Source organism: Armigeres subalbatus, chromosome 3 (genome assembly GCF_024139115.2).
Source record: "Armigeres subalbatus isolate Guangzhou_Male chromosome 3, GZ_Asu_2, whole genome shotgun sequence".
In the NCBI taxonomy this organism is placed as follows: Eukaryota; Metazoa; Arthropoda; class Insecta; order Diptera; family Culicidae; genus Armigeres; species Armigeres subalbatus.
This window is the reverse complement of record NC_085141.1, coordinates 192,180,171-192,193,731: the sequence shown is the minus strand read 5'-3', so window position 1 is coordinate 192,193,731 and position 13,561 is coordinate 192,180,171. Positions and strand designations below refer to the sequence as shown.

Below are 13,561 nucleotides of genomic sequence, written 5' to 3'. Positions count from 1 at the left end.
AAATCTAACACAAATGACACAGACTCAATCGAATATTTACAAGTGTTCGAACAATATAAAACCAACCGTAACACAACCTTATCCAACAGCATTAGAATTTTTCATGAATCGGAGAGCCGATTCATGAAAAATTTAAGTCAACTAGTGACGAAAATCTGACTAGAGGACTAACAGACTGAAAACTTAACCTAAGCCACAAATCTCAAAAAACTAAATCTATTCTAAACCTCAATAACGGTAGCGAATCCTACCAAAAGTTGTCTGAACGCCAACGAGTCTTGGCAAATTGTCCTATAATCAGATTCTTTACTACACTAAACTAACTCTGTTGATCCTACATTGAAATGGATTGCAAATGATTCTCGCGAAAAATCAAATGAATCACACACGAACCAACCGAATCGAGCCTTGCCCCACTGTGGGCGACAGTGTAACAGGTCCCATGTTACAATTATTTTATACAAACATAAAGATGCTCAAGCAACATGTAACATATAACAAATTAAAATAATGCACGTTCTCTCCTGGTGCCCTGAGAGAGACGGCTAGGTGGTGCCCACTACGAGAAATGACGAGGTTTCATATGAGATTTTGGTCCATCAGTCAAATCCCGCAGATATATTTTTATTGCGCATCGCGCTTTTTGTCTACAGCAATTAGTTTGCTGTATTCATAGCTGAGCCTTTGTGTAGGATTCTTATCCTATTTGGGCACCTGAATCAATCAATGCCATTTGGCATCAACGATTCGATGTCTGTGTCTGGAACAAACTTGGGACAAATCACAACTAAATATTTTATTGCCTACCTTCAGGCTTTCCTCTTGAGTCCAGACACTGACTCAACTAACAAAACCGACGAAATCTAACACAAATGACACAGACTCAATCGAATATTTACAAGTGTTCGAACAATATAAAACCAACCGTAACAGTGATGATGATCTTTCGGCCAAATTTGAAAAAGCTGTTATATTATTTGCTATACTCGATAGCCGTTCGTCCAATAATTTTGTTATTTGACCTGACAGAGTTAAATGCGATTCTCTGATGCCGGTCATAGTAATTTGAGCCTGTGAGTCATTCGACTTCACGTGCTGGTCAATTACACTGCATATGTTCGCATTGTTTTTGGTTATTCCTACCAGCGTGTCTTTTACGTCGATCAGCTGGTGCTCTATGTTGTCGAATAATTCTGCCACTAAGCTAAACTTTTTAAGGTCAGCAGCGATGCGGTGGTTGGTGTTCGTTTGCGCTTGAATAGCATCCACCAGTTGTTCTTGTTGATAAAGTAACTTTCTCACATCGGCTTCTTTCCGTAAGATGTCTTGGCAGTTGGCGCACATGGGCACCATAAATGCGGTGATTAAATGTTCGCGATGTCGTTGAACACCGATGCAGGCTGCATGGTATTTCTTATCACAAAATTCACACTTCCATAAAAAGCGGTCGTCGTTAATGTTGCACGAAATTACACCGCACGACATAATTAAAGATTCTACGTGACACAATTACTTAAAATTTACGAACGCGGTTCAGTTAAAATGGATTAAGTTAAAAGAGTAAAATATAGTTACTACGCCGCGCTACTGCACGAGTGGTTACGCGGCGATAAAAAAAATAAAATTAAATAAGTGCGGAGGAAGTTGGAAACACAACCGCACTCGTCAACCACTCGTGAGGAAAAAAAGTAAGTAAATGAAAGTAAATTGAGCTTCAGGGGCAAATCTAAAGAATTCAGAAGAAGTTCACTGTTTTACAAGGATTAGCTCTTAGGGTGGCCATCTTGTCGCACTTTCTCCTACCAGAAAAGTCTTGAGGATCGCTGCGCTGCACAGACGGATAGTTGTCAGAAAAAATCCTGATTTTTTTTTGTTCAAACTATGCCATGCCCCTTTTGAATAATTCCCCCTCGATTTTTTTTTGTCAAAATTGTCATTTTCTGGGGACAACAAAAAAACAGGGGAACTGAATTAAACATTATTCTACAAATCTAATAAGTATCTAATCCTATTCGAAGAGCACTAGCTAGGAAATAAAAATGTTCATTAAATATTTGTAACGGCCTTTACGGCAATAATTAAAATAATAATCGAGTTAAATTTTAGAAAGAAAATGTATGGGCATTGGCATCAAGTTACACTTTATCATTATATGTATTTAGGTATCCTTAATGGCGTAATCTGAATAGGCTATTAGTGTGGATCTTCGGATGGAATAAGTTTTTAAAACAATCATTCAGGTAGAGTTGTTAAATCGCGTGTTAAAAAACTAAAGATAATACATATGGAAAACGTTTAAATAAAACAGTCTGTGCATCACAAGGACAATAGTCATAACTAATTGAAATAAATCGGATGAACCTGGTGCCGTTTGAGCGCTCGCTTGCACATCGGGCATTTCCGGCGGATTTGAATTTCTTGGTAGATGCACTCCTTACAGAAGAGGTGGCCACAAATAGTGGAAGCTGCTTGCTGATGAAAAATCGACTCCAAACATATTGGGCAGGCGACCGATGGTGTTGCTGCCGCTGTTCCACTGAGAGATTTCGCATTGTCTGATGGTGCTGAGTTACCTCCGATTGGAGCCGCAACAATTCGTTTCTTGGGCGACGAATGTGATAGTCTTGCGATTGCTGGAGAGGCGGCTTCAGCGACCGTGTCGTCCAAGTTGATAGATTCCACGACGGGAGCGGCATCTGCCCTCCTTCGTCGTGCTCGTCTGGTACGAGGAGAAACCAAACCGTCGACGTACGGGGAACACAGATTGACGACTGGTGCTGGCACTTCAATGACGAAGCAATCATCGTTGTCCGTGGGAGGGTTTCTTGGTGAAATATTTACGTCGTATGGCACGGTAGATTGGGAATCGTCGCTGAGCACTTCAATCTGATCTTGATCTCGGTCCTGTGGTTCCACCGTTCTAATGTTGCTATTATCACTGCTGTGATCCATCACGCCACTGGACGATGGACCTCCACCGGACGTGTTTGAACCTGAATCGTTTGCAAATGAGGATTCGTCAGGGGCAGTACGAAATGATTCGCCGCTGGCGTCAAAGATGTTGCTGGAGGAACGTTCGGCTTCGCGATTCAGGAAAGAGTGCGCCGTTATGAATGCCTCTGCTCTTTGTATAACATCCTGCATGCTCTCGTCCAAATTTTCCGAACTAGTATCCATTATCGAACGCTTATTTGAATCGATAACACTAAACGTCACTTCAAAACATGTTTCACAGACAAAATGTTTCGTTAAAATAAATATTTAGATATAAATTCCAATAAGTGTTAGATTGTTTAATCTGCTGCAACGGCGATTAACAAAAATCCGTCAAATCCTTCTAACTTTGCTTTGAGTTTTTCTGTTTCGCTTTCGCCATTATTTCTTTATTCTACACTGAAAACCAAAACTACTTAAAAGTGGGTTGTTTGCACTCAAAATCGAGGTTAGGGCCAATAGGCCTTTTCATGTGACACTGCCGAGACTGCACTTAAAATGTATCGGTCACATTTAAATGTATTGTACTTTTAAAGTAAGTACAACAAAAGATTTTTACAACCGTGAAAAATCCTCGGAAAAATCTACAATAAAAGTACAATAGATTGTATTATTTACCACACAACCAATTGTATTCCAATGGAACATATACCATATAAGGTACTGTAAATTTTTATCCGGGTCCCCTATCCTCGCCAGCAAAAGATGTTCCCGGACAGCGACGACAGCGACAATCTTTATCTGGTAACTAAGGGTCTGTCTCATTTGGAGAATTAAACTTAAAAGTGACAATTCGAAAATTAACAAATAACCCGGTCATAAGAATGGCTGGTGCTACCCAGCAATTCCAATAAGACATCGATGCTAAATGATTCGATATCTGTCAAAGGTAATCATGCTCTGCGAGCAGGGTTATTCGATAATTATTGAAATGTGAAATGTTACTTTTAAGATTAATTTCAGTTTAATTCTCCAAATGAGACAGAGCCTAAAATATCTTTTGTCCAAAACTACCAAATTTTGCGTTACGTAATTTTAAAAAGAACCCTAATATTTTACACACTATTTGTTGAGTTCCCAGCAAACAAGGTTACTCTAACTTGACCCTAATGTGAGTGTAACCTGTTAGAAAGTTACTCTAATTTTCTCACTAACGTTAGGGTAAAATGAGACTAAAATTAGACAGATCTGCAACACTTTTGTTAGATATGTTTATGTAAGTTGCATAATTTAATCTAACCTGTTAGCCTCACTTTAGTATAACGTTAGCAATGTTTCGCAGTGAGCGGTTAGGGAGTTGTGAGGGTTGTTTTGAAAGGGTTTTCATGCTGATTTATTTACATTCAGCTGTCATCCGAGGCAGAATGTATATATATATGTACCTAGTGAAAGTACATAATATACATAACTGCCTCGAGTAACAGATGAATGTAAATAAATTATCAATAAAAATCTCAAAGACGATTTTTCTGTATTTAACAAAATAATTGTTATACATTTAGATTAACCACATTTAGCTGAATTAAGGTAATGTATTATAAAATTATAATTTTATCTTTATCCTAACCCGTGTTTTATAATGCATAGACTATAGGAAGGAAGCAGTTTTGCAATTTACACCACAGCCGCCGCCTATTCCGAAGCGGTCTTCTATATTCGATCCGGAACCTGGTCCGCCACGAAGAAAATTGCAGCGTAGTAGACGCGTTCGAGTACCACGTGAGTCCATTTGAGCACGAAGCGGTCGCAGCGTAGATGATGTCTTTGAGTACGATGCGGTCCCATTCCGATACGGCCTTTTTAATCGGCCGGGAACCGTACTCTCGTCATCTAGACAACTACGAGACGCAGACAAATTCTCTCGCAGGACAGGAACAGGGACATCCGGATGATCATGAAGATAGTTCTGGATCAAATAGTTGATTTAAGTGGTAGGTAGAATGAATCCGAATCTTCGTAATTGTGTAGTCGACCGCAAATTATCAGTGAATGAACCTAAAACCATATTAAAAGGGACATTAATTATATTACATACTTGTATGAACATCAATATTTAAAGCCCAAAATAAACTTCCGATAGTTGAGCTCAAGAGTACCAATTGTAGTAGCAATCCGAAACCGAAAACGAAGAAACAGAATTATAAACAAATGAGATAGTAACTTTATATATTATCAAAGTAATTGTCTTCCTTCGAAAATTCCTCCACAAGTTCTTTCGGAGATTCTACCGCATTTATTTGGAAATTCCTTCAAGAGTACCGAAATACCTCCAGAAGTTCCGTTGGAGATTCTAGGAATTCTTACTGAGATGCTCTCAGAAATTATTTCGAAGATTCCTCCTTTTTAATATTCATTCAGGAGTTCCTGTAGAGATTCTCTCCGGAGTTCCTTTGAAAATTCCTCTAGGTATTCTTTCACAAATGTATCCAGCAATTTCTTCATAAATTCCTTCGACTTTCGGAGTTCCTTTAGAGATAAATTCAGGGTTTCATTCGTAGATTCCTTCAGGGATCTTTTCGAAGATTGTTCCAGGAATCCCTTTTAACATTCCTCCAGGAATTCTTTTTGGGATTGCTCCAAGAATTTCTTCGAAGTTTCCTCCAGAAGTTCCTTATGAGATTCGTCCATAAGTTTCTTCGGAGTTTCCTGCAGCAGTTCTTTCAAAGATTCCTCCAGGAATTTCTTCGGAAATTCCTCAAGACGTTCATTTGGAGATTCCTTCAGCAATTCCTCCAGACATTCCTACTGAGACTCCTGCAGAAGTGCCTTCGGAAATTCCTGCATGAGTTTCTTCAGAAATTCCTCCGCAAGTTCTTTTGGAGCTTCCTTCAGAAGTACCATCAAAAAATTCTCCAGAAGTTCCTTCAGAGTTTCCTTTAAGAATACATTCAGAGTTTTTTTTTCAGAAATTCCTACTGAGACTACTCCAGGAGTTCCTTCGAAGATTCTTGTAAGTGTTCTTTCATAAGTTCCTCCACAAGTTCTTTCGCAGAAACTTTTAGAAGAATTCTGCAAGAGTTTCTTCATATATTTCTTGGAAAATAATGCAGAAGTTGTTTCGGAGATCCCTCCAGAAGCGAGTTCAAGAGTTCTTTCGGAGATTCCTCCAGGAATTCTTTCGTAGATTCCTGTAGAGGTTCCTTTGGAAATTCCTCCAAGAGTTTCATCGGAGATTCCCCTAGGAATGCCATGGGACAGTTCCTTCTAATTATTTTCGAGATCCAGGACATCCAGCCCGGAGATTCCTCCAGGAATTCTTTCCGAGATGCACCCATAAAGAACTTGGGAGATTCCATCAGGAATATCGATCCTTCGAAGATTCGTCCAGCAATTTCTTCAGATACCTCCAGGAATTCCTACTGAGATTCCTCCTGGAAGTTTTTAAAGATTCCTTCGAAGATTTCTCCAGGAGTTCTTCTGAAGATGCCTCCTTTCCTTAAGAGCATTAGGACATACTTCAGAGATCCCTGCAGAAATTCGTACAAAGATTTCGGAGATGCACCCAGGAATTGTTTCGGACATTTTTCCAGGATTTCCGAAGGATATGCTTCCAGCAATTCCTACTGAGATATCTCCAAAGTTCCTTTGGAGATTCTTCAAGGATTTATTTCGGAAATTTCTCCAGGATTTCTTTCGGAGATGCATCCAAGGATTTCTTCAGAGATTCCTCCAGGAGTTCCTCCAAAGCTTTTTCCAGAAATTCCTTCTAAGATTCCTCCAGTAGTCCCTTCTACGATTCCTCCAGGAATTCCTACTGAGATTTCTGCTGGAGTTCTTTCGAAAATTCCTCAAGGAATTCTTTCGGAGATGCATCCGAGTATTCCTCCAGGAGTTCCTTCAAAGTTTTCTCCAGAAATTCCTTCTAAGATTATTTTAGTAGTTCCAAGAGTTCCTTCGGTGATTCCTCCAGATATTATTTCGGAGTTTCTTCCATGAGTTTCTTTTGAGATTTCTCTAAGAGTTTCTTCGAAGATTCTTCCAGAAGTTCCTTTGAAGATTTTTCCAGGCCGGAGATTCCTCCAGAATTTATTTCCGGGATGCATCCAGAAACAGCTTCGAAGATTCCATCAGGAATATCGATCCTTCGAAGATTCGTCCAGCAATTTCTTCAGATACCTCCAGGAATTCCTACTGAGATTCGTCCGGGAAGTTTTTTAAGATTCCTTCGAAAATTTCTACAGGAGTTCCTTCGAAGATGCCTCCTTTCCTTGAGAGAAGCATTCAGGACATACTTCAGAGATTCCTGCAGAAATTCGTAAAGAGATTTCGAAGTATCTTCCAGTAGTTCCTTCGTAGATTCCTCCAGTAGTTCTTTCGAAGATTCCTCCAGTAGTTCCTTCGAAGATTTCTCCAGTGATCCTTTCGGAAAAACCTCCAGGAATTCCTACTGAGATTTCTTCTGGAATTGTTCCAGAGATTTATCCAGGAGTTCCTTTGAAGTTGCCTCCAGTAATTCTTTAAAAAAAATCATTCAGGAATTACTTCGGAGATTTCTGCAGAAATACGTATAGAGATTTCCCAAGAGATCGGAGATTCCTCCAGAAGTTTGGAATTCTTCCAGGGAGGCATCTTAGAATTACTTCGGAGATTCTTCCAGAAGTTTCTTTGAAGATTCCTTCAGGAAGTCCTTTAGAGATTCTTTCAGCAATTCTTTCAGAGATGCATCCAGGAATTCTTTCGGAGCTTCTTCCAGGCATTCTTATTGAGATTTCTCTAGCAGGTCTTTCAAAGCTTCCTCCGTAATCTTCATCTTAATACTTTCAGTAGTTTCTTCGAAGATTTCTCTAGGAGTCCCTTGAGAGATTCCTCCAGGAATTCTTACTGAGATTTCTTCTGGAATAATACTAGAGATTTCTCCAGGAGTTCCTTTGGAGATGCATCCAGTAATTCTTTGAGAGAAGCATTCAGGAATTACTTGTGAGATTTCCCAAGAGTTCCTTCGAAGATTCCTCCAGAAGTTCTTTCGGAGTATCTTCCAGGAGATCTTTCGGAGATCCCTGCACGAGTTTCTATGGAGATTCTTCCAGAAGTCCTTCCAGGTAGGCATCTCGGAATTATTTCAAAGATTCTTCCAGTAGTTTCTTTGAAGATACCTTCAGGAAGTCCTTCGGAGATTCCTTCAGCAATTCTTTCAGAAATGCATCCAGGAATTCTTTTGGAGATTTCTCCGGGAATTCCTATTGAGATTCATCCTGCCGGTTTTCTCCAGAAATTTCTTGCTTATACTTTCAGTAGTTCCCTCGAAGGAGAATTCCTCCAGGAATTCCTACTGAGATTTCTCCAGAATTCTCCAGGAGTTACTTAAGAAAGAAAGAAGCATTCAGGAATTACTTCTGAGATTTCCCAAGAGTTCCTTCGGAGATTCTGCCAGCAGTTCTCTCGGAGTATTTTTCAGAAGATCCCTGTTGAACTCCTGAAGGAATTCCTAGAGTAACTGTTGGAGAGATTATCAAAAGAGCTTCTGGAGGGAAAATTTAAAAGAATTCTCAAAGGAACAAAGGAACAAATAACTCAAAGGAAATTTAGAAACGCCTGGAGGAATATTCGGAAGACCTCCTGGAGAAATTTTTAGAAGAACCTCTGGAGAAATTCCCAGCAAAACTTCTGGAAATATTCTCAAAAGAACTCCTGGAGCGATTCTCAGAAGAATTCTTTGAGATGGTCTTAGAACAACTGTTGAAATAATACTCACATGATTTTGGAATTCCAGGAGGAAGAAACCCTCCGGAAGAGATTCTCAAATGCATTTCTGGATAGGTTCTAAGAGGAACCCCTGGAGAGATTATCAGAGAAACTCCAGAGGAAATTCTCACAGGAACTTTTGAAAGAATTCCCAGAAGAACTTCTAGAGGAATTTAGGAATCCTTGGAGGAATAGGCAAATGCTGGGTAAAGCGTACTATTGGTACTTCGCGTACCTGCAGGAACAAAATAGACCCCATTTCGCGGTTCTTAGCCTCTTACCCAGCAACTCATATCCCTACCTCTTCGTGGCACTGGTCGGGATACGAGCAACCTTAGGGAAGATCGAGTAATCAACCCCGGTTGGAACTATGATCGTATGCTGACGGGGAAGAGGGGATTTGCTCCTCTCCGGAGGTGCAAATTTGATCGAGCGTCTCCATGTTAGGGGCGGTTGATCGTTGATCGCCCAAAAATTCGCCAACTGATCGCTAAGGGGCTGAAATGTACTTTTCGGCTCTGCAGCGAGGGCGTGAAAGTGATGCCGGCAAACAAGTATGAGTAGTACAAGTATGAGTACAAGGCTTTGCTGCGAGGACTTCACGACATGAAGGAGGAAGAGCTCCAAGCAGAGCTTGAAAGTTGTGGACTGAAGCCAGTAGCCGTGCACAAGATCGCTCGACACGACAAGGCGAGGAGATATCGCGACCAGCTTTACCTGATCCATATGGAGCACGGCTCCACTACCTGGAAGGACCTGAAGCTGGTTGGCGTTATAAATTACACCGTCGTTGACTGGGAGCGATATCGGCCAGTGCACCGCGATGTCACGCAATGCGCCAACTGCTTCAATTTCGGGCACGGCACCAGGAACTGCCGCATGAAGCCGCACTGCAACAAGTGTGGCGAACCCCATCCGACTGACGAGTGCGACAAAATGGAGGTGGCCGATCCCAAGTGCGCCAACTGTGGCGACAAACATCGGGCCACCACAAAGGGCTGCCCAAAGCGAGCTGAGTTCCTGGAAATCCGGAAGAAGGCTTCCACCAGGACCATTCCGAAGAAGAACCGTGTTCCTGTAATCAACGAGGTGAACTTTCCAGCCATCCCGGCTCCCCGTCGTGTGATTCCAATTCTCCCACCACTACAGCCGCACAAGCGACTGGCAGCGGCAGCTGCATCGGTCCAAGCTCCAGCATCATCGGCACCATCCACCAGCGAATGGCCCCCGCTCCCTCCTCCTGGGTTCCGTCGGCAGTCGGAAAACGAAACCGTCCCACCGGAAGAATCTGCCCCGCTGTACACTCCGGAGCAACTGATGCCGATCTTCGCGCAGCTGGCCAATCGGCTGCGCGGCTGCAAAACCCGCTTCGACCAGGTCTTCACTCTTGGCATGTTCATCATTGAAAATGGCTGCTAGGGTGGGCCTGGTCAACTGGAACGCGTGCTCGCTAAAGACGCCGGAAAGTATCGACCGCCAGCTTTGCGCTATCGAGGAGGCGATCACGGCGGCCCGGGAGCAACATGTACCGACGGCTCGGCAGGTAAGCAACTCCTTAACCATCGATACACTCACCAAAGATTTGATTCGATTGCGGAATGTCACTCGCAGGTAGTTCCAGCGTATTGGACTGCCTGAACTTAAGGCACGCTGCAATCGAATCACAAAAATTATCCAGGCCAGAATGGTGGACCTCAAAAATAAAGATATCTCAAATAAGATCCGCACTCTCCCAGATTATGCTAAGCCGTTCTGGAAAATGACCAAAATACTAAAATCCAAGCCTCGGCCTATTCCACCTTTGATCCCACTAGACAATAATGGCTCTAAGGATCGCTTGATAACTCCTGCAGAGAAGGTCGCTGAAATAAATCTTCACTTCGTCAGCTCACACAATCTTGGGCAGAACATCGTCACTCCACACGAAGCAGCCGTCAACGAGCATGCTAACAACATCCATTTGATTCCCAACGACTTCTCGGAGGAGTTGGAGATCTCAGCTGGCGAATTGACGGCCTATATCAAATCATCGAAGAACATGAAGGCCCCAAGCTTCGATAGCATCCGGATCCGGATCCGGCTCAGCTACTTCCCATCGTCCTGGAAGTCAGCGAAAGTCATCCCCATCCGGAAGCCTGGGAAGGATCCTTCCTCCCCCAGAAGTTATCGTCCCATCAGCCTTCTCTCAGGGTTATCCAAGCTATTCGAAAAAGCTATTCATCACCGGTTATTTGAGTCTGCCGAAAATCTCAACATCTTGCTCGAGGAACAGTTTGGTTTCCGACGCGGTCGGTCAACTGTACACCAACTGACTCGAGTTACCAACGTCCTCAGACGGAACAAGTTTGTCTCAAAAACATCCGCCATGGCCTTACTCGATGTCGAGAAGGCATTTGATAATGTATGGCATGATGGCCTGGTGTACAAACTACAACGCTACAATCTTCCCAGCTACCTGGTGAAAATCATCAACAATTACCTGTCGGCAAGGACATTCCGGGTCTCAATCAGCGGAGCGAGTTCCAATGCGCACAACATTGTCGCAGGCGTCCCCCAGGGCAGTCTCCTCGGGCCCCTGCTTTTCAATCTGTTCACCTCCGACATGCCAGAACCTCCAGAAGGCGGCACTCTGTCTCTGTTCGCAGATGACACCTCCATCGTCTACAACGGTAGAGTGATCAGAGCGCTAGTGGCAAAACTCCAACGAGGCCTGGATGCCCTGACAGAGTACCTCACCAGCTGGAAGATCTGTATCAACGCGGCCCAGATCATCATTTTCCCCCACTCCAAATCCCCTAAACATGTTCCGCCTGGGGACTGTAAAATCATCCTCAATGGCACGACTGTGGAATGGGCCAATGAGGCCGACTACCTTGGCTTGACCCTCGACAGCAAGCTTATTTTCAGGCAACAGGTTGACAAAACGGTGACAAAGTGTAACGTTTTGTTGAAACTACTGTACCCTTTGATCAACCGCCGGTCGTCATTGTCCCTGAAAACTAAGTTTGCTGTCTACAAGCAAATCATCCTCCCTGTGATCGAATATGGTCTGCCGGTCTGGGAGAGCTGCGCTAAAACCCACCACCACAAACTTCAATGGGTCCAAAACAAATTCCTGAGGATGATCCTCAACAACCCTCCCAGGTCAAGAACATCCGAGGTCCACCGTCTGGCCGGAATAAAAACCTTACATGAACGCTTTGGTGAGTGTAAAGAAAAGTTTAGGGTCCGTTGCTTGCATTCGGATCAGGCTCCAATTAGGGCGCTAGTTCCAATCTAGGTTATCAAATTTTTATTGTAAATATTAGTGTATATAGTAGTTAGGTTATCAAATTTTAAAAAACACACTAGCGCCTCCTGAAGGCCGTCATGATACATTATATTATAAAAATTAAGTACCAACATAAAAATAATAATAATAATAATTTAAATTGAAGTTTGAGGGTCAAGCCGGCCGATCACTGTACATGTTTAAAAAATAATTGTAGAACAAAAAATGTTTAAATAAAGAAGAATTTTACTACTACTACTCTTAAGTTTCAAAGAAATCGGCAAATTGCTGTAGAAAGTCCGAGTCGATTGATATATAAATCATTCAAATACATCGAAAGATGAAGGCGCTAGTAACGTTCGAAATCTTCCCTTTCAGCGTAACGCTCTCGATTTCCAAAAATCTAAATGACACCCAGTATAGTAAATAAAGTCGTAAGTCCTACGTCAAAAATCTCCTGGAGGAATTCCTAGAAAAACTCCTGAAGGACTCCTCAAAAAAATCCTGGAAAGATTCCCAGAGAAATTTCTGGAAGCAATCCCACGGGAAGTTTTGGACGAAATCCCAAAGGAACTCATCAGAAAATCCTCTGATGAACTGGAGAGATTCTCAGAGGAACCTTTGGAGATATTCTCAGAGAAACTTCCTGGAGGAATTTCTGGAAGAATTTGCTTAGGAACCCAATAGGAAATACTGGAGAAATTTTTGAAGTTTTTCAGAGAACTTCTAGAAGAATTTAGAAACCCCTGGAGGGTTAGCCGGAAGATCCTCCGAAAGCATTAAAAAAAACTCCTGCAGGCAATCTCAGATGAACTTCCAAAGGAATTCAAGAACTTCTAGGACTTCTCAGGGTAATTAATGAAGGTATGAGGTGAGCCAGCCTAGGGCTGAAAGCCTCTCAAATAAAGATACAAAAAAAATGAAGGCGAATAGGGGTCGTACACTTAAGTATAACGTAAGCATTTTTTCTGGTATTTAACCTTATCTCTCCCAATGTAAGATGTCTTTCACGCAAATGAGTTTTTATTTATATGGTGCGTAGCAAAACGACAGACCCCCCCTCTAAGTGCTTACGTTATATATGTACGGCCCCTTACTCCAGATGTTCTTTAATTCCTCCAGAAGTGCCTCTGAAAATCCTTTCATTAGTTTTTCTAGGAGTTCCTCTAAAATTTCCTCTGGTACTTCTGCCTGTTTCTAATGCCTTTTGGCATCACATCCCACACTGAGACACTGGTGTCTCACAGCTTAGTGTTCTTTAATTAAGTTATTACCTGCATAGTTACCAAGCCTAGTTTCCATTTTTCATGTATAAACCATTGAGCTAACACATTGTCCAGCGAATATGAGAAAATTTCCGACCATTTAACCTTTAGTTGGGTAAACCCGTCTTTTTAGAGATAAAACTGTCTGAGGACTGAGCACAAATACACAGTCACCTCAGATAACAGCTGGAACAAATTGATCCTCGATCGTAAACTACAAAATTATCATTGAAAAGCTTTAAATTTAATCATTACATTCAGACTTCTTGGACATCAACAGATAACTTACCGACATTACCACCAGCAAAGGCAAAGGTCTATTCGAATGGTGTTTCATCACGCTCACCTG

General features: G+C 42.1%; 1 protein-coding gene across 1 annotated transcript; it reads right to left on the bottom strand.

Moving 5' to 3' along the window:
* Positions 1 to 2,241: 2,241 nt before the first annotated feature.
* LOC134226741 (uncharacterized) lies at positions 2,242 to 3,395 on the bottom strand. Its single transcript, XM_062707705.1, has one exon. The coding sequence runs from the start codon at positions 3,175 to 3,177 to the stop codon at positions 2,338 to 2,340; it is 840 nt and encodes a 279-aa protein (XP_062563689.1). The 5' UTR covers positions 3,178 to 3,395; the 3' UTR covers positions 2,242 to 2,337.
* Between the last annotated feature and the right edge of the window lie 10,166 nt (positions 3,396 to 13,561).

Excerpts from the sequence above, each read along its gene's own strand:
- LOC134226741 (XM_062707705.1), bottom strand. The coding sequence starts at position 3,177 with ATGGATACTAGTTCGGAAAATTTGGACGAGAGCATGCAGGATGTTATA.